Genomic DNA, 22,296 nt, shown 5'->3' with positions numbered 1-22,296 from the left:
GCCAGCATTTGTGATGACTATTAATAAATCACAAGGACAAACTCTAGACAGAGTAGGCATGTTTCTACCTGAACCTGTTTTTGTACATGATCAGTTATGTATTGCTTTCTCTCAAGTTTGAAGAGCATGTGATGTTACAGTTAAAGTTCTAAGTACTTCATCACAAGGGAAATTAGTCAAGCACTCTGAAAGTGTTTTCACTCTTAATGTGGTATACAGGGAGATATTAGAATAAGTTTAATCGCTTTATCAGTCATTGTTTGCATCACTGTTGTTTTTATATCATGTTTTTTCATAATTTTATTGATTTTTTACAGAAAGGAAGAGAAAGGTATAGAGAGTTAGAAACATTGATGAGAGAGAAACATCGGTCAGCTGCCTCTGGCAAAATCCCTACTGGAGATGTGCCTGCAACCAAGGGACATGACCTTGACCTGAATTGAACCTGGGACCCTTGCGTCCAGAGGCCATGCTCTATCCACTGAGCCAAACCGGTTAGGGCAATTAATTCCCTTTTAATGTGCATGAATTTCGTGCACTGGGCTACTAGTTGAGAAATAAGGATAAATTGAGAACATTGGTAATAAACACATAGATCCAGAATATATTCTTCCAATATGAGATGATTAAAAATGAAGCTTGAAATTCTCTAATATTTCTTTTCTTTTTCTGTTAAGTTGCTATAGCCCAAGGTGGAACAATCCAGATTTCTAACCCAGGATCTGATGGTGTTCAGGGACTACAGGCATTAACAATGACAAATTCAGGAGCTCCTCCACCAGGTGCTGCAATTGTACAATATGCAGCACAGTCAGCTGATGGCACACAGCAGTTCTTTGTCCCAGGCAGCCAGGTTGTTGTTCAAGGTATATTTTATTAATCTGATACCTTTAGTATACCTGTGGATTACTATACCACACCATTTAGTGGTGATTTTATAGTTTTCTGAAATATACAGGAGGTAGATGGGATGGGGGGGGGGGGGCGTGGGGGGGGGGGGGGGGGGGACGGCAGGGAGAAGCGCTTAATGGCTTGAAGAAGAAATATTTTAGTATATTAAACAAGTTGAATAAATTATATGAATTTTGTTTTTAGCAGGTTTTACTGTCTCTAAAGGAAAGTCAAAATCAAAGTAGCATGATAAAAAAGGGAGTTGAATGTCTGAGTGAATTCTTTAATTAAATATCTTTTATTTGAGGGTTTAAATGTACCTAATATAAGTTTATTACCTAGTCTATAAAGATTTGAGTATCCAGTCTATGATGCATTGAATTTGGGCCTTTCCCAAGCTGTTATACTTAAGTTTTGTAGATACCTCATTTCAAAACAATTGCTGATTTTTTTCTTTACACTTTTCTTAGTATAGTTGAATTCTGAGGTACCTGATCTACCTCTTATGGAAGCACATAGTAGTGAAATAAAGCAGTTGTATTGTAGCCCTAAGTATTTTAGGGGAACCCAAGATTTTAATTAAATTTGAGTTATACATTATTTTAATTTCATTCAGTTGTGCTTATAATAACTATGTGTTTATTACAACTTTCAAAATTCTGCATTTTAAATTTAATTCTATTCTTCTTGGACCATTTGCTGAGGACTTACATAGCACTAATTTTAAGAGGAGTATTATTAGTTCCTTTAGTTTGAAAATCTTCCAAGTGGTTGGGGGGGCAGATTATAATTGATATCTCTCGTATTAATTAGTTTTACTCCTAGGTATTTTGGAAGTTAATGTGGACTGTAATAAAAATGTATGAAGAACTGAAGGGTTAGCATTTATGGTGTATAAAAAAATTTATAGTACTTACTCAATACTCTAATGCAGTGGTTCTCAACCTTCTGGCCCTTTAAATACAGTTCCTCATGTTATGACCCAACCATAAAATTATTTTCGTTGCTACTTCGTAACTGTAATGTTGCTACTGTTATGAATCGCAGTGTAAATATCTGATACGCAGGATGGTCTTAGGCGACCCCTATGAAAGGGTCGTTCAACCGCCGAAGGGGTCGCGACCCACAGGTTGAGAACCATTTCTCTAATGTTTTCTTTAAATGTATATTAAAGCCACCCATTACAGATGCTCCTTGGCTTATGGTGGGATTACATCCTGAAATGCCCATCGTAAATTGAAAATAATAGTAAGTTGAAAATGCATTTAATACACCTAACCTACTGAACATCATAGCTTAGCTGAGCCTACCTTAAATGTGCTCAGTTGGGCACTTTAGACACAGTTGGGCACAATCATGTCACACAGTGAGCACTGTAGACCCTGTGATCACCTGGCCAACTGGGAGCTGGGACTCACTGCACCTGCCCAGCATCGGGAGAAAGGATTGAACCTAACATCACTGGTCCTGGAAAAGATCAAAATTCAAAATTCCAGGTATAGTTTAAGTATAAAAACACCACCACAAACTTGCTATTTCAACAATGAGAGTTTTTTTTAATTGTTTTTTTTTTTTATTTTGCATAGATAATACACAAGTTTTGTCCTTTTGGGATTTATTTAAGAACGTTTTTTTCTTCCATAAGTCACCAATATATTTTTCTACATAAGTTTTATTAGCTTCATAGTTTTACCTTTCACATTTAGGTCCTTAATTCACCTGAGGTTCACCTCTGTAGTATTAGCAGGGATCTATCTTTATTTTTTCTCTACACATGGAGCCACTTTTCCCCTACTGATGGTTTGTTCTTTTTCCATTAATTTATGGGGCAATCTTAATTATACAATAGGTTCTCATGTATACTTGGATCTGTTTCAGAACTCTATTTTGCAGTGTTGGTCTCTTTTTGTATATGCCAGTATCATGCTGGCTTATTATCTCAAAAACAAGTTCCTCTTTTTTGTCTTTTTAAAGTGCTGATGGAGCTTTTGTAAACCATTATTTTTTGATATGCATTTGGAATACGTTTGAGTTTCTAAATAATAATAATAATAATAATAATAATAATAATAATATAAAACCAATGATAAGATGTATTTCATTTATAGATTAATTTAGTGAGAACTTAAGCCTTTCTTTTTTTATTGAGGTATAATTGACATATCACATGATATTAGTTTAACAACATAATGATTTGACATTTGTATAAGTCACAATAAAGGATCATCACAGAAGGTCTAATTAACACCTATCCCTACTACAAATTTGTTTTTCTTGTAATGAGAACTTTATATATCTACTTTTTAGTAACTTTGAAATATACAGTGCAATATTATTCACTATAGTCACCATGCTACTAACATGTTCAGGTTTTTGTTGCTATTTTGAATGATACCTTTCTATTATATGTTCCAGTTGTTGCTGGTATAGAAAAATATTATTGATTTTTTTAAAAAGTATCTTGCCTTTTAACTTTTGAAACTTTAATTACTTTAATAATATGCTGATTATTTTTAATCCATCTGTGATATTATGTGGATATATCAGATACAAATGTTTTGTTTCTTCCCTTCCCATCTCTATTCTTCTTGTTGTCTTTTTCCCCTTGTCTTGCCTCTTCTTTTCCTTTCCTTTCCTTCTTTTTAAAAATAATGATGGTCACCCTAGCCAGTTTGGCACAGTGAATAGAGCGTCAGCCTGTGGACTTAGGGGTCCTGGGTTCGATTCTGTTCAAGGGCACATACCCATGTTGTGGGTTCAATCGCCAGTAAGTGGCTTGCAGGAGGCAGCCAATCAATGATTCTCTCTCTTCATTGATGTTTCTCTCTCTCCCTTCCTCTCTGAAATCAATAAAAATATATTAAAAAAAATAATGATGGCCAAGAGTTTGAGTTCTGTGTGAAACAACAGGTCAGTGGGAATTTTGTCTTATTCTCTATCCCATTGAAAGGTCACAGCAATTTATTTTTGAGATCTCAGTTCTTATCTTGATTGGTTCCTCTGCAGTATTTAACACTGTTGACCTCTGCTTCCTTCACTTCTCTGATACTGCATTCTTACCATTTTTCCTTCTGTCTCCTGCCTCTCTTCCAGTCTCCTTTATTGGTCTAACCTTCCTCTGCCCATCTCCTGAGTGTTAGTGGTGTTCCTTGGATTGCATCCTGGGCCAGCTTCCATCTGACTGTGTACTGTCCTGGGCTGAACTCATCCCCACCATGGCTTCAGCTCACTGTGACTCTGCCCCCTGACTCCAACAGGCTACTTCGATATACCTCACACATCCCTGACTTTTAAAATCCAAAACTCCACTCCCCTACCTCAACTCTCCTTTTGTTTACTCTATTTCAGTAATGGATTCTGTCCATTCTGTAGCTTCAATCCAGAAACCTGGATATCATGCCTTACTATCTCCTTCACCTTCTCCATTTATTCTTCCTCCTATTAAATCACTCATCCCTTCACTCTTCTCCACCCCCACTGTCATAATCCCAGTTCCAGCTTCTCTCCCCTCTGACCTGGATGCCTGCAGCAGACTTTGGTCTGCCAGGTGTCTGGCCTGAAGCTGGTAGCTGTGGGGCAGTGTCCTGATTTTCCTAATCATGCCAGAGACAGCATATCCCTTCTCGTTTTGTTTTGGAGGGAATTGTTCATGAAAGTTCAGCTAGGCTCTCTTTCTTCATCCCTCCCAATGATTCTGGGAGCTAATATTTCTTAAAAATAAAAGTATCTGCATTCAATATTTCCCTTTCTCCATTATACTCTTGATTCTGCACTTCAGAGTGGTATTTCTAAAATTCACATCTAGACACGTTAGCCTCTGGCTCAAAACCCTTCAACAAATGCCTATTACTTGTTAGTCAAAATCCTTAACATGGCCCAAATCTCTGCTTGATCTAGGCCTTACTTCCTCCCTCTCAACTCTTAATGCTGAATTTCTTTAATTTCCTGTCATAGCTGTGCCCTTTCTCCTCTCTAGGGCCTTCACACACAGCCATTTCCCCTGAGACGTTGTTCATGTTTCATTTTGGGTAGCACTTCCCCAGGAAGCCTTCCCTGACCACATCTGGTTTAGGTCACCTCTTGCAGTTCCCACTGCAACTTCTCAGGGCATATGTCATGAATTGTGACTCTCAGGGTCCTGCCTAGATGGTAACTTCTGTTTGGACAGGGATTCTTAGTCCCCAGCACAGTCCCTGGCATATGATGAATATTCAGTAGCCATTTACTGAATGAAAATGAAATACTCTTTCTGTAGTGAAAATGTATTAGTTCTGTGTGATGATTAACTGAGTTTATCGGGTATAGGGAATTTATTAAAACTTTACTAATAGTAGTCAACCAAGCAACCAACCTTCCTCTTTCCTTTCCTTCCTTGACCTTTTTTCCCCACTAATATTTATAGAGCATCTAAGTGCCAATGTAAAGAAATGTTGAGAGTAATCTGAACTTTCTGAATTTTGAAATAAACCAAGTAGTATTCTTGGATCCAAACCCTGAGGTGTGGCTGTGACAACAGAGTCCTTTACAGAGCCTCTGATAGGGGTGATGTCTAAGGTGCTCCCCAGACTTGCTTACATATTAGGAGGACGTCTTCAGTTCATGTGTTCTGGAGAATTATTGGAGATGGGTCCTTCCTGATGTTTCTCTTCCTAAGCATCTGGGTGTCAAGTCCCTGCCTTTACTAGAAGGTGCTTCATTGAATAAGGTGAAAATGTAGTGGGCCCTGGTCAATTTGGTCAGTGGTTAGAGCGTGGGCCCACAGACTGAAGGTTCAACTCCCATGGATTCCTGGTCAAGGGCACATACCTCGATTGCAGGCTGGATCCCCGGCCCTGATCTCTCTCACATCAATGCTTTTCTCTCCCCACCTTCCCTCCCTCTTCCTAAAAAAATCAATGGAAAAAATACCCTCGGGTGAAGATTAAAAAAAATGTAGTGGAATGACCTTTCATTGACTTAAGGTCGGCTTGAATTCTAAGCATACAAGGGACTGGACTTTGGACTGCCCGCTAATGAAGGTAAAAGTTCTCAGTGACATGTAACTTTTGTGCTGTAGAGATGCAAATCATTTTTTTCCCTTGGCTGTGGTGCTATACTGTTGAACAAGTACCAATATTGTGTCTAACCTTGGACTTGTTAAATTTATAGCGATCCAGCTCTCCATGTACCAAACCTTCATTAAGTGAATAAAATTGGACATATTTTTAAAATTTACAAATAGTAATTATGGTTTATTTATAAATTTTTAAATGTCACAAAATTCTTTTCAAGTGATTTTATTTTTTATTTTTTATTTTTTTTAAAAAAATATATTTTATTGATTTTTTACAGAGAGGAAGGGAGAGAGATAGAGAGTTAGAAACATCGATGAGAGAGAAACATCGATCAGCTGCCTCCTGCACATCTCCTACTGGGGATGTGCCCGCAACCCAGGTACATGCCTTTGACCGGAATCGAACCTGGGACCTTTCAGTCCGCAAGCCGACGCTCTATCCACCGAGCCAAACCGGTTTCGGCTCAAGTGATTTTAATTTAGTAAAATTATGTGTTAGATTGAGCCACATCTAATTTCTGCTTTTGTGGGCCAAAAAAGGTCAAATATGAGCAAGTTTATATGGTTCGCTCTAATATTTATGGAAGTGTTAAATAACACTTACTATATTTGAATTTTTAAAACTTCAGTATCTACTCCTTTCAAGTGAAATTGGCAAATTCTATGTCACCTTGGGAACAGTTGGATATTCTGGTATTGCAAATAGAAATATGTTACAAGTAAACAATGGTGGTTAGATATTTCTTTTTTTACTTATTTTGTTGTTAGGTATTTCTTATTTGGAGAATCTAGAAGTGTCTGCAAAATACATTTCTGTGTATTTCACAGCCTCTCTCTGTGCTGATTGTCACTTGTTTACTTTTTAAATCTCCAAGTTTTTTGTCCTCCAAAGGGCTAATGCCCCTTTGTTTACCTAGAAACCTTGGACAGAATAATAATAAAGAAGTAGCCCCATAAGAAACAAACAGGTAACTTTTAATGCTAATGAGACTTTTTTTTTTTTTGCCATAGCCCCTTCTCAACAGATTTTTATGAAAAATTAGAAACAATAGCATTTGATGGTTTATTACAGACTTTTTATAAGGGCTTTGGTTTCAGTGAGCCTGTCTGTGACAAAGCAGATTGATGGCAGTGATAGGCTAGTGATGTCATTGTGATGTCAATACTGCCACTTATAACTGCACATGCTTGCTAGTTGGAACACTTTGTGTTGACCTGTGAAAGGAGGAACAGGGCAGTTCTGTATGCAGAAACCCATCATGGCTGTAACTGGAGATGAAACCGGTAAGAACTTCAGAGAAAGATTTAAATTCTGCAAAATTATTTTGGAAGTTTTGAAAAATTATTTACGGACCTCTGAGTATTTCAAAAGTATTGCTTTTCTGAGGAGCTTTATATCTATTCAGTACACAGGCATCTTAGTGTAATTGGTTCTGTGCTCAGTATTATATTATTTGACCCAAGGCAGCTCTCTCTCTCTCTGCTTCACTAAAATAAGCTGTTACTTCGTCTGCAGCCTGTTGCATATCCAGTGCAGCTACAAGTTAAACATAAATACTGTCCAATTTGTAAAAAAAAATCAAGCTTTCGATTCCGTGGTTGTGTACAAATGTAGCTCCAAAGCAGACCACTGTTTGTGTGCCTACTTGTTTCGATGCTCGAGTGTCTAAAATGGTCTGTTCCTCTCTAATGGAGTTCAAAGGGCTGACGTCATTGCATTTCCTGGAATCGTGGTTCCTCAGGAAAGTGGAAAAGTTAAACTCCAAACGGACTGCGCATTTACGTCAGCCCCCAGTCAGGTTGTGATTGAGTCAGTTCCTTTCGGCTCCTTCCAGCTGAGCAGAGCGCTGTTGACAGCTTGAGGTTGTTAACTAGCTCCTGGCTTGCCTCTCTCAGAGATCGCTTTTGGACTGAGTAGCTTGATTTGTGAGCCTCACTTTAGTGTTTCTCTGCAGGTAAGTATTTACTTTAGAAAGCTGGCACCGCCCGTTTGTGGGCAGATCCCCAGAGCCCTGCACCATTCCCGAGGCCCACAGGTGCTGCAAGAGGTGGGCTCTGGGCCCAGGCTCCCTCACTCCATTGCTCTGTGGGATTTGCAGCTCACGGCGCCCTCTAGTGCACAGCTAGGGAAGCGCAGGTCTAAAATCGCCCTCAGACCGCATTATTTAAACTTGTTATCTGTAATTCCTTCTGTGGTTTGGTTTTCTTAGTTATAGGTAATGCTTCTGATTTAGTCGCTAATGCCTCTTATGTTGTTAAAACTTTGTTTATTGAGTGGTGCTTTATTTCTTACCCAGTACTGAGTTGCATTTGAATTCATGATGAATGGGTAGTTGTAAACAGGTTGCTCACAATTTACGTCTTAGTGGGTCTCAGCTCCTCTTCCAAGATAGAAACATTCCATTGCTTGAGCAAGTAACATCTGTATTAAATTGTTTTTAAGATTATCTTGAGCTATTGGTTTTCTCAAAGAAGTTTTGTAAAGTTTTAAAGATGTTATAGATTGCAGAAGTTATCAAATTTATTATAAGATATAGGTGGAATTAATCTCAAATACTGCATGTCATATGATTTTAGAACCAAATGCATTTTGTGCATATATTCATTTTCTAAAAGTGATTAGTTTGTTTATATCTTTCTTAACTAAGCCTTTCAATTTACCATTTGACTTCTCTAAGCATGATAGAGAATCATAACAAAAAATAAAATAAAATGCTTTTAAAATACTCAGAATATACTTAAAGATGAATATTTAAGGTAAAAATTTGCATAATTTTAAACTATTGCTTGTAAATAAATGAACATCACCATGATTTACCCTTTTCAATTAAAAATTTTCTAAATGTTGAAACTTTAAAATGTCAAACTTTTTTACTAGACCTCATTGTGCCTTTGGAAATCATTGTTTTTGGAGATCTAGTCAGTTCTGACAGAATCAATTCTATTTGAAATGCTTTTTGACAATGGAAAGGACATTGCCTCTTGTTTTGTTTGTTTGTATTTTGAGGTGGATTGATAGATTATTGGCTTGCAAACTTTTTGATCGTGACCCACATTTATATCATGATGTGGTAGACGTGTGTGTGTGTGTACCTTACTTTTATATAAAATCCACTTCAAAAGTAATGCTTATCCATAGTATATGTTATGTATTCATACTTTTCTACTTGTTTTTAAAAAAATGCTATTCTTGACCCATGAAATTGACTTTATAACTCACCAATGGTCTACATCTTACAGTTTCAAAAACCGATCTAGACCAAAATCAGACCGCTAACAATAATGACTGGCCTGGGAAAGTTTTTCAGGAGCACTTACTTATAGGCTCATTGAATTGAATGTGAAAAGGGAATATTTGTAGTTTGTAGAATTATATAATTCTGTTGGGTATAATTTACATTTTTATTAGAAATAGTTTTGGCTTTATTTATAAGCTGATTGTTAAGAGCCCAACTCTTTATCTTTTAGTGTCTGAGTCTAAAAAACTCAGAAGTGGTATTCAGCCTACACATCTAATTATTAAAAACAAACATTCCAAATAATTCAAATTTGAAAAATAGTATCTTAGTTAATATTTGATGCATGAGAATAGGGATACAAGGATACATTTCACCTTTGTGAGAGGAAAAGGTTTTTGTTTGGATATTTTCATGTAAAAGAATGATTTTTATCAGGTGTACTAGCTTCTTGAAGTTGGTAGCAAGGCAAATTATAATCATGTTGGAAGTGAAAATATAAGTCACCGTAAGTTTAAATAAATACTTCAAATCTGTATGAAATTGCCATTATGCTATTTTCCCACTATTTTTGAAAAATGTTTAATGAAAGATAATTTGGGACAGTTGTTTCACTTTTCCCAGTTTTATTTGCCTATATAAACATACTGTCTAATAAAATAATACTTTGCATTTATGTAAACTTTAAAATAAAAAATCACTTAATGTTACAAATAAAATAAATATAAATGTGGTAAGAGTTATCAAAGAAACTATCAGATCATGAGGGACCCACAGGTAATATAGGTTGAAGGGTTAGAGTAGGCCTCACTGAGGAAACCATCCTATATAATAAAAGCAGCAAACAGCAGAACGACTGGTCACTATGACACACACTGACCACCAGGGGGCAGATACTCAATGCAGGAGCTTCCCCCTGATGGTCAGTGTGCTCCCATGGAGCCAGAAGCCGGGTTCATGGCTGGCAAACCTAGCAGCAGTGGCAGGAGCCTCTCCCACCTCTGAGGCAGCGTTAAGGAGCAGTGAGCGGAAGCCACTCCTGTCTCCACTGTAGGTGGGCGGTAAGGAGGGAGGGGTCCCAGACTGTGAGAGCCCCGGACTGCAAGAGCCCCGGACTGCAAGAGGGATGTCTGACTACTGGCTTAGGCCTGATCCTCACAATCTAGGACCCCTTAGTCCGAGGGGTCCCGGACTGCAAGAGGGTGCAGGCTGGGCTGAGGGACTACCTCCCCCCCCACCCCCCGCCAGTGCAGGAATCTCATGCACCAGACCTCTAGTATTTAAATAACCTATAAGGAAAAATCACTTTCCATGCATTCTCCCTGATGTACGGATATTACATTCATTTTGCATATAATAACACAGATCAGAGTGGATAAATGACTCTTCCAAGCTTACATAGCTAATAAGTGGTAAACTAGTTTGGCTCTTCAGACTATCTGGTTCTGTTCACACCATTTTATGTTGCTCCTTAAAATACACCTTACATTGATAAACTAACACTGTTTATAAAACATAAAAAAGGAAGTTAGCATCATTTTAAAATCCATCAAAATGGATTTTTTCTAGAGTATTATTACTCTCCTAGGACAATATGTTTATTATATAGAACTTTCAATGTCAATATTTATAATTTTTTACAAACTTTTTTTTCACTGTTAAGATTTTCACTTAATGCACAACTTGTGTAATTTAAGTAAAAATTAACGACTTAATTTTATGTGGTTTGTGTGTTGTAACAAATTTGAAAACTTCAGTGTTTAAATATTTATGTTTATGTAGGATTTAATTTTCCTGGAAAAAGTGGAGCAATGGAGGAGGGAAACTTTTTGACATTGTTAGATGCCAGGCAATGACAAGCCTGATCTGCGCATTAGGAGACTTGGTGTGGCAGTAGGGAGGGAGAGAACAAAGACAGAGAAGTGAGGAGCTCCCTGCTTCTGAGTATGACTGTTACCTCTGTTGCTTACTACTTCGGTGTACTTGGGATTAGTGACACATAGTGAAATGACTTACGAAGGTAGTAGCTCCATATATAAAAATTGTTTTGATCAGTTAATGTGCTCAGTACTATAGAGATCTCAATTGATAAATAATAAGCAAATAAAATCACCATTGAGGTGTTGATAAAAGTGGGTTTCACTTTGGAAGCTATCAAGATGGGCATTTGGCTGGGTTTCTTATTTCTTTCTTTGTTAGGAAGAAACAAACACCTCTTTGACTTGTGGGCTTTACCAGTCTGATGAGATTATATCATTTTATTTTTTTGTGATTCCTCATTGTCTATTTTAAATTATTATATTTAAAGGGGTATTTTTGTGATATTATTTTTTAATAATTTATTCTTTAAAGGGATATAATAAAAATTATAAAAGTTTTTAATAGGCATATTTTTAAACAAAATAAGGAATAAGAGCCACACATGTCAATCATTCTATTACCTAGATTTGTTAGAAGCGAAACTCGAGGGGAAAATATATTTATGGATGTTATTTGCCTTTTAATTAATATGCAGTATAAGCATAATTTGGAACATTGTCTTTCAGAACTTAAGGAAGGGAAGAGGAAGGGAACTAACATTTGCTGAATGCCTACCATGTGCCAGGCACTGTGCTAGACACTTTGTCATACATTACAGGGTTTATTGTGAGTATTAAATGAGATAATGTATCCCCATTTTACAGATGAGGAAACTGAACTTGCCCCAAGTCACATGGCTGGTAAGTGGCAGAGCTGCACTAGAACCCAGATTCCAAATCCTTTACTTTTTCTTCTGTACTGTGTTTAAAGCTTGCACAGAGAGGTATGAAGTTAATGACCAGAATTGAGAGTCCTAGGAATTTTCTTTTCCCATGAAATATTTGATACCAAACCTAAAACATTGTTTTCATGTCAGGAGTTAGATGGTTGGAAACACTACAAGTAGAACTCCTCTGCTTCTAAAATGCCAGGTTAGATTATCAGTATCTAGGGGAAGACTTAGGAAATAATACATTTTATCAAAAAAGGCCAGTTTGGCCCTGACTGGTTGGGCTCAGTGGATAGAGCATCGGCCTGCGGACTCAGGGGTCCCAGGTTCAATTCCAGTCAAGGGCATGTACCTTGGTTGCAGGCATATCCCCAGTGGTGGGTATGCAGGAGGCAGCTGACCGATGTTTCTAACTCTCTATACCTCTCCCTTCCTCTCTGTAAAAAATCAATAAAATAAAAAAATAAAATAAAAAAAAGAAAGGTCAGTTTGAATGTCTTTTAGGGCTTTCCATGTATTTGTGTTAAAGAGCTAACTATAATAGTCTTATAATAATAAGGCTGCTTATTTTAAACATTCCAAGTGACAGCGGGCTTGTGCAAAAACCTGGAAAGTTCAAAATTTACTTCATAGTGCACAAGTAAACTCACCAATCACCCATTATATGCCAAGTACTGTGCTGGATTCTAGGGATGCCAAAGGTAAAAAAGGTATCTTGATTTGTCTCAAGTTTTTTGCTGCCTTAGAATAAAATTAAATTAGTGTATCTTTTTTATTATCTTCCTTCAATCATGAGTTTACACTCTTCATTGATGACCCACTTATTTTCAGAAATAATTTATACAGTGAAATTTTAGAATAAAAAATAATTTGGGCCCTTTTAGTAGTTAGATGGAACAGGAATTGGCTTTTCATCAAAGAATGTCATTCTTTGAACTATTATGCTAGGTATCTCATCTGTTTTAAATTATCACTAAGTTTGTAATATTGGAAATAGAAGCTAACTTTTATATAAAGTTTTTTCCATAACTTGTTTCAATAATAAAACTTTTTGACATTTGGATTTCCTTAAAACAAGGGCTTCTCTTTGCCCATATCTTTTTAATGTATTACTAATAGATCATATTTGAATATATGGAATTTATCCATTGATATTTATTCAGTAACTATTAGAATTGTACCATGACCAGAAATTTATTCTAATTCCTAATTTATACTAATTCATATTTCTGCTTGAACCAATAAGATACAATCAGATTTTTGTTGACGAAGAAATGTCTGAAAAATTGTGATAAAACCAATTTGTTAGCTAACATTTGAGAATACATTTAAATATATCATCCTTTTGAGGCAGGATAGTAAGAAGCTAGGAAAATTCCTTGGCAGGTGAAAGGGGGAAACTGACAGCTGCACAAACTGGCAGAGCAATTTATAGCAGATACAGAAGGTCACCCCCTAGAGATAATATCTAGGCCTCAGTTTTATCCCAGCAAAGCAGCAAAACGAGGTGGGGGACCCCAGGACCAGCTGTAATTGCTAATGACCCCTGCCCTGGCACTGACCAATCAGTGGACATCACAATTCTGAATGAGCACACCTAGAAAGCTGATGAATATTCTCCTGAAACCCTCCCCTGAGGTCTCCACTAAGATTCCCTTCTGCAAGGAAGAGATAAAACCCTACAAAGAACCCAGCACATATACGCATGCCTTTCCCTTCCTCCTCTTCTCCCACGGACACGTATCACCTAAATTCCAAGGGTCCCCACAAAACTTGCAACTAGGGGAGCAATGGGCAGTGGCAGCTCAGCTGGGCTAACCCTCTGAACCTGTCCCTAAGGCCTCCCCTTTTTTTTCTGACTTCCCAGTGAGATAAAGCAACTCTGCCTAGCTCTTTCCTGTTGCCTCCTCTATCCCAGGTTCTTCCTTGTTTCACTGTCCCCAGTTTTAACAAACATCCTCTCAATCACCTGGACTCATATTGTTACATCTTTCCTGCATGAAGTCAAGAACCCACACATTACCTGCTGGCCCTAAGCAGACCTGTTAAGGGCCAGGTCCCCTTTCCGGTAACACTTTCCAACTTAGCATGTTAGGGTGTTTTTTCTAAGCTGTTGCTCAGAATGTTTTAAGAATGCTTCTTTTGAGTCACCTTTATCCTTCATGGTACCAAATTTGGTCTTTTGAAGGTGGCTTCAGCTTTTGGAAATAGGCAAAAATTTAGAACCATTTCTGGTTCTAAGATCAATGAATGAATTTTATTTTTTATCTGTGAAGTATTCCTGCTTTCCCTTTTCATTAAAAAAAAAAGGATACTTTGAAACTAACTTTTGTATATTATATAAACATTCTGCTTTAACTTTAAGTACAGAAAAAAGCAGGTGTATACAAAACTAGAGAGAGAATAATGACCCCTTCTGTACCTTTGTATTAATTTTATTGCATTTATTTGTGAGCAATTTGGCAAGAACAAGACCAAGGTCTGCATCTATGCTGCTTAAAATGTCAACATGATGACATGTAAACTTCTCCTTCCTCACTGCTATTGTTCCAATTTTAGAAAGCCTTTGTAGGCTCCAGCTGTTCCATTGTTTCAGCCTTTATTATCCCATAACCTTTTTTCCTGATGTGGGTAAAGAGAACAGAGAAGATAACTGTTACTCTGTGCTTCAATCTTCTCTACAATCTGATTTAAATATATATTTTAAATCTTTAGTAAATTAATAGTTTATAATTGACTTGAAAATTCTCTCCAAATATTTCAAAGTTATAAAATTTCTGACATATAATGAGACTTCTGTGTATATACTATTTTAAATTGTCACAAAAACAAATTTAGGATTTTTCCCAAGTTGGTGATCATTATTATATTTATTATAATTTCTACTTATTATTATTATTTCTTATATTACATATAGAAGGAAGAAGCAGTACAACATTATAAATGGTATTTTTATTTCCCTATGAAGACCTCTGATCTTTACCCAAAGCCATATTTTTATTGTTTTATTCTTTCCTCTAATTCTTAAGCCTGGGGGAGTGGGTGGGGGTAAAAACCTGACATTTACCCCCAAAAGAAACACATAGATGAATTTTGATTAACCTTTTAATCTAATTGGCTAGTTTCAGTGATATTATTCTATTTACCTGGAAAAAGCATTTATTTCCCTTTTGAGTAAAATTTCAGTTCTTAGTCAATGGATATAACATATTTTAATGAGATATAGAAGCAATGTGTTTCATATTTTGATTAGCATTTGGTTCAGACCCAGTTTTATAGGATTTAATAACCTTTAAACCCATTTTCTTGCATTGATTTCTGAGGGAGCATATATTTTGTCATATTTCATCAGAATGTCACATGAACTCTGGATTGCATGTTCTCAAAGCTGAAACAGTGATGGTAGGAATGGTTTATAACTTCAACCCATCTTTCTGTTTTAAGGAAGTTTTTTACTGCAGTAGATACACACATTTTGATTATAAATCAAGATACTTTGAGGACTTTAGTATGCAATCTCAATACTAAATAAATACTGTCATTTAACTATGATTATACTATCATTAGAAAACATACATTTAAATGACTACATTATTATCTCAATAAACCTAAGACAGACAAAAATTATCATTCCCCAGAGAAACCAGTTTTAAAGAGTTTTGCTGTTTTGTTTATTATTTGCTTTTAAATGAAAATACAGTGAGTTAGTATTTTCCTTCTAGTACTTCAGCCATATTCTGGTGTTAGGACTTCCACTTAAAGAGATTAGGTGAGGGTATAGGTTATAGGAAAATTAACTGGATAGAAATGTTCTGCTTAATTAAAATTTTCACAGTGATGTGCTAGAGCCAGCTCCCACTGATTTGCTAGAGCTGATTGTTAAATTTTCAGGATTTTTGTGAGCTGATTGTTAAAATAGCTATTAAAAATGTAAATATACATTTAACAAGTTACTTAAAAACATTAATAAATGCTCAAAATTTATCATTTATAATTTTTTAATCTATGCTCTTGCAGTTATTTACATCTATTTTATCTGTATGGTGTGCTACTTACTGTGTACATCTTCCTGACTCTACATTCATTGAAGTCACACTGGTAGCTTGAAATTGGCCATGATGCAAGCATTTACATCATGGGAATTGACATGCTACAGACGTATCAGGGCTTTTCCCTCCACAAATCTGGTTGTTAAACATTTATCAGCACGCCACTGATTTTAGACTTAGCGAACTCTCAGTTGAAAAGCCTCTCTACTTTTAGCCTTTGATAAAAACTTATCTAAAATGCATTAGGGCATTTTTCTACCTTAAATGTATAGAGCATGCTGAATATCATTGTTCCAAGTACTGAAGATCTTTGATACCTACGATTTCTATAATGCTCAGAATAGTCATCTTAAACATTAGCAAGATCACCTCTTAGAATATGTAATAAGTATATTATTTCCAGGGCAATTTTATTTAAAAACATCAAGTTTAAAATTGTTTATATAAGCATGTGATATTTCATTGCAGCTGCCACTGGTGACATGCCAACTTACCAGATCCGAGCACCTACTACTGCTTTGCCACAGGGAGTAGTGATGGCTGCCTCACCAGGAAGTTTGCACAGCCCCCAGCAACTTGCAGAAGAAGCCACACGCAAACGAGAGCTGAGGCTAATGAAAAACAGGTAAGATGGCTCACTAGAAATCAGCAACCACTTATAGGACATACAATTTGTTACTTTGGGATTTTTAAAAAATTACTTTTCCTAAGCTATTTCTCCCAAGTTCAGCGTTAAGTGGCATTTTATGTGGATTTGTGCTCTGCATGATAGATTGTCTGCTAGTCAGAGTTCCTAATCATGAAACTATTTCATCAGGAGGAGATTGAGTCCTATGTTAAAAAGGTAATGTCTGAAAGATACATTAATTTTTTTTAATGATGATGGAAGGGTTTTATTACAAATAAAATTTTATTTTGTACTTAGTATTTACTTTGTGAAGTTAGTTGATACGTGTAATTTTCTAACTTCTTTATTAGTAAAATAAATTTGTATGTGTTAAGAATTTTCTTAAGTTTTTGTTTATTTAAATTTATTTATTTTTTATTTTTTGTTAATCCTCACCCAAGGATATTTTTTCCATTGATTTTTAGAGAGGGTGGGAGGGAGGGGGAGAGAAACATTGATGTGAGAGAGACCCATCAATTGGTTACCTCTGTATATGCCCTGACCAGGGCCAAAGTTTGAGCCTGCAACTGAGGTACATGCCCTTGACTGGAATCATACCCAGGACCCTTCAGTCTGTGGGCCAATGCTCTATCCACCAAGCCAAACTGGCTAGGGCTCTTAAATTTTTTACATATTTCATTTGATGTACTTCTTAACTTTGTTTTTTCTTGATTGTATTTGAAATACATCTTTATTCTGATAAATTGTAGTCAAGTGAAAATACAAAACAACAGAAAGAATTAAAATTACTCATAGCCCCACCACTTAGAGATACCTACTGATATTATCTGTAATAATAAAAGCGGAATATGTAAATCAACTGAACTGCCGAGCAGCAGACGACCGACCGGACGACCTTCCAGACGAAGCTGGGGTTGCGAGGGCCAAGGCAGCTGGGGCTGCAAAGGCCTACTCTTGAACGAATTTCGTGCATAGTAATATATACATTTCCAGCCTGCTATCTCTCATTTTCTCACTTGTTTTTGCACTCTATCACTCTAACTTTATTATTTTATTTTGTTAATCCTCACCCAAGGATAGTCCTTTCATTGACTTTTAGATTTTTAAGAGAGTGGAAGGGATGGTGGGTAGGAAGGGAGAGAGAGAGAGAGAGAAAGAAAAACACTGATGTGAGAGAGACACATCAATTGGTTGCCTTCTGCATGTGCCAGGGCCGGGCCTGGGATCGAACCTGTAACCCAGGCACATGCCCCTGACCTGAATGGAACCTGAGACCCTTCATTGCAGGGACTGATGCTCTAGCCATTGAGCCACTGGCCAGGACTGTAACTTATTTTTTTTTAAAGCAGTATATCATACAAATGCTGTTTCCCAAAATTATTTTTTAAAATCTAGTTTGTATATCATTTCTTGGTTTAATTTTGATTATGGATAATGGTGCAAATTAATCTGATTTTCAAAATGAACAGAATAATAATAGTCTGTTTTCCCAGTACTCTTGTTACCTTATTTCTAGGTTTTAAATAATGTCCTCATTGTAAGAAAACAAAACATTTCAGATGGAATTATGTGTTTTCCTGTGATCAGGACCACATGGGAGTAGTTAATTTACTAGATGTTAACCTAGTTAATGTAGAAATTGTGGTTTCTGAGCCTCTCAAAAACAGAAACAGCTGCTGAGTTCATCACTATCCTTTGTAACAGAATCTGAAGCAGTAGAAGCTATACTCAGGTTACTAATATAGCCGTTTAAATGGCACAATTGAATATATTATAGGACTTCTTATGTTTGCTACAGTTCCTAAGTTTATGTTATCACAAATCATGAGATGGAGTTTTCTACCCTGAGAACTCAACAGATTACCAGAAATAGGCTCATTAGATACATCTTTTTTAAAAAAATATTTTTTTTATTGATTTCAGAGAGGGAGGGAGAGAGAGGTAGAAACATCAATAATGAGAAAAAAAATCATTGATTGGCTGCCTCCTGCACATTCCCTACTGGGGATCGAGCCCGCCACCTGGGCAGGTGCCTTGACCACGAATCTAATTATGACTTCCTGGTTCATAGGTCGATGCTCAACCTCTGAGCCACACCAACCCCGCTAGATACATGCATATTTATCACTGGTTGTTCCAGGTTTATAAGTCATGCTGGATTCACATTTTGCATCATCAGTATTTTGCTCAGAAATTCTGAAGGGCCTTGAATGAGTGAGGCTCACATAGTATCATAGTTGTTTTGTGGAGATCTTGTTATTGAAGATCCCTAACTTTGATTAGATGGAAGAACATGGATACTTTAAAACTGCACTTTCAGAGATCTTAGGCTATGAATATAGTTGCCCCTCTGGTCACAGAATGTACATTGTGAGGTTCAGTTTAGAATGTAAAGTGTGATGATAATACAAAATTGTTCATCCATGTCTTATTTTCCCAAAGAAAATAAAAAGAAATAACTAAAAAAGTAGCCTTCTTATCTCCCTTTTGTCATTTTATACCTTTACTTTTAAATGCATTTTTTCTTGATTTCAGAGAGGAAGGGAGAGGGAGAGAGAGATAGAAACATCAATGATGAGAGAGAATCATTAATCTGTTGCCTTCTGCACGCTCCCCACTGGGGATGGAGCCCTCAACCTGGGCATGTGCCATTGACTGGAACTGAACCTGAGACCCTTCAGTCCACAGGCTGATGCTCTATCCACTGAGCCAAACCCGCTAGGGCTACCTTTATTTTTAGATTAAAAAATTTTGTCAGAACTACCAAAATGAAATACATAAAATATTAGGCAGTAGGTTCCTATAAAAGGTGCCCCACAGCTACATACACACGCATATCAGTTCTCCCTGAAAGGGGAGGAGGTTGCATTTTTTTTGAATTTTTAAAAAATAATTAGTTAATAACTTTTGGATAGCATTTGTGTGTGGGCTCTAAATAACTAAAGGGAATGGAGGTGTTATTTTGATTGCCAGTCCAGAGGTGCATGCAGCCAGAACAAAGGCTCCATAGTGTCATCAAGGATCCAGCTCCTCCTCCCTGCTCTGTCATCTTGAGTGTGACATTTGTTCCTGTGATTACAACATGGCTGCCACACCTCCAGGCATTACTTCAGTCAGATAGAAGAGAGATTAACTGGAGCTGGAAATGGGGGCTGGTTTAGTCTGACCCTTCTAAACACTTTTCCTGGAAGACCCTGCCAACAACTTTCACCCACATTTCATTGACCAGAAATAGCTAATAGAATCTCTAGCTGCAAGGGATTCTGAGAAGGGTCTATTTTAGCTTTCCAAATCTCAATTTCAGAGCAAGACAAAAGAAAAGCAGATAATAAATGGCTATTAGGTTGTTCAGTATCTGTTGAGTAAATACCATATATAAGTTTTTTAAGTGCTTTATAACTACTGTTTCTATAACTGTCACCTAACTTTCACATGTGGATAGGGCTGGTTATTATCCTTACTTTACAGTTGAGGAACTAAGGTTCAGAGAGTTTATATAATAAGTTGGTTACACAGTGCAAAGTGGACAGAACCTGGATATGCAAGTAAGCATCATTCCAGAGCTTGTCCACTGCATCAACACCAGAGTCACCCCAAAAAGACCTCAGTATGAGCTTCAGATTTAACTTTATGGAAAGAATATAGGTTTTACTCATTAACATGAAAGAGCTTTATACATTTTTCTCTTTGGCTAGCATTTATAATGGATATTTAATTATATTTCTACCAATCTGGAGACAGTTTTTATATTTTTACAGCCTTGTCAGCTTTTCTTGTTTACCATGTATTTTCTCTCCATGCTGAAGATATATCCAGACAAATGCAAGGCCTGAAAACTGAGCTAACTATTAATAGAAGAAACAGGTGTTTTCAATAGCTGAGAAATACTTAGGAATGTGCCATCTACTAGTGTGATTATTTAAGCTTTGTGCTTGGAACATCTGACTCTGGTAGCACACACATGCATGCATGTGAAATACCAAGTATGGGTATTCACAGTAAATAGTACACCTTGGTAAACACAAATTTAAAAATTGACCAGCCCACAACATTGCTGTTACATATTTATTTATTATTTATTTATTTAAAATATGGAACACTTCATGACTTTGCGTGTCATCCTTGCACAGGGGCCATGCTAATCCTCTCTGTATCATTCCAATTTTAGTATATGTGCTGCCAAAGCAAGCATCTGTTACATATTTAAATTTTCATTTAATGGTGAATTCTTTTAAAAATGACTATCTTCCTTCCAGATTTGGAATTTAATATAATGATTTATTCATGAAAACCTTGGTTTCATTAAATATATTTTAGCTCCTCCTGGAAGAGTTGAATTGTGTTTCCAAACTGGCAGATTTATGTGTGCTTGAATTTATTCTTAACTTTTTCCTGTACATCATTTAGATTAAGTTAATCTATATTTATCAGGTTCAGTTCACTTGTATATTATTCCTGTTTTATTAACCAGTTGAGAAGTCTGAGAACTTTGTGGGTTCACAGGGTGAGTACATTGTTCTTGGCTAGGAAATAGGGGTGATTTTTTTTTCTGCAGTTCATTGGGATTTCAAGTTCTCTTTTCGGCCGACTTTAGCTTTCCACAGAGAAAACACAGATAGACAATTATTAGTTAGAGTCAACTATCCTAAAAATAGAGCAGAATTGGCCAAATATGTTGTGTGCATCAATCCTAGTTCAGAAATGCAGCGATGGTAATTGGCTTTACAGTAATTGGTATTTAGACATTCAACACAACTTTTGATAAAATGTTGAATTGTTTTGCAATGTAGGATTTTTTTTTAATGTGAAGGTTACCCCAAAGTCATTTATTCTGAATTGTAAACTCCAAAAAAAAAATTGTTATCAGGATACATCCTATAAAGGAATTAAATGATGTAGTTGCCATCCCCTCCCTGCCCTGAAGAAAAGGAGAAAGAAAATGTTAGCTGTTTTCATAGTTTTGTTTTTTGGGGGTAGGGTCATGCATGAAAATGACTGTAAATCATCTATTTATTGTGTTTGTTGCTTTGGCTGCTGGTCTATTCTTTCCTTTGGGCATGCCTACAGTACTTTAAAATTCAGTATATTGGTTAGTAAAGGCATTTGGTGAGAGAACAGTCTTGAAGTGCACTTTTGAGTTATTCAGTAACTTCTTTTTCATGGTTTTAATTGTGGTGTCTCACATTCCTGGATTTAAATTGTTTGAATTATTGAGTATTTATGTACCATGCCTTCTTTCCTTTTTTAATTTCCAGAAGCAGAGTTTATTTCATTTTTGTTTATGAAAATGTGCATGATTTATAATTCATTTATTGTTATTTTTATTCATGTTGTTTCCCAATCAATAAACTGTTTCTTTCAGTTGTGATTGATTTACTTGTTTCACTGAGATTTAGTCTTGAAGAATTAAAATCTCCCATATTGACATTTAAGGTTTCTGAGGATTGATTTTTGTAATTATTTTTGATCAAATAAAGTTAACTGATGGAATATGTGACTTTTGGTGGATAAAAATGACTAAGATAATTGAAAGGATCTGTAAATGTTTTTGTAGAAATTCCACTTGTGGATGTGGTTCTACTGTTTTAGGTGACTGAAAACAATTCTGGTTACAGTTCTCATGGAATGTATGCGCTAAGAAAACACCATTTACGATAACTGCTGGTCAAATGGACTGCTCTCAAGTTATT

General features: G+C 36.3%; 1 protein-coding gene across 13 annotated transcripts in view; it reads left to right on the top strand.

Annotated features, from left to right (window-relative positions):
* The window catches only part of CREM (cAMP responsive element modulator), a 116,539-nt gene that overhangs the window by 91,377 nt on the left and 2,866 nt on the right, over positions 1–22,296 (top strand). For 3 of the 13 annotated variants that reach the window (XM_006774617.2, XM_006774618.2, XM_015571065.1), the window contains 3 exons: positions 678–866; positions 11,865–11,900; positions 16,447–16,603. In XM_006774617.2, the coding sequence (XP_006774680.1) occupies positions 678–866; positions 11,865–11,900; positions 16,447–16,603 (382 nt within the window). Of the gene's footprint in view, positions 1–677; positions 867–7,071; positions 7,229–7,719; positions 7,900–11,864; positions 11,901–16,446; positions 16,604–22,296 lie in introns of those variants that run through there. The other 10 variants (XM_006774623.2, XM_015571066.1, XM_006774622.2 and 7 more) reach the window with 8 other exon arrangements.

The sequence above is a fragment of the Myotis davidii genome, unplaced genomic scaffold (genome assembly GCF_000327345.1).
Source record: "Myotis davidii unplaced genomic scaffold, ASM32734v1 scaffold388, whole genome shotgun sequence".
Classification (NCBI taxonomy): domain Eukaryota; kingdom Metazoa; phylum Chordata; class Mammalia; order Chiroptera; family Vespertilionidae; genus Myotis; species Myotis davidii.
This window is presented reverse-complemented; position numbering and strand designations above follow the sequence as displayed.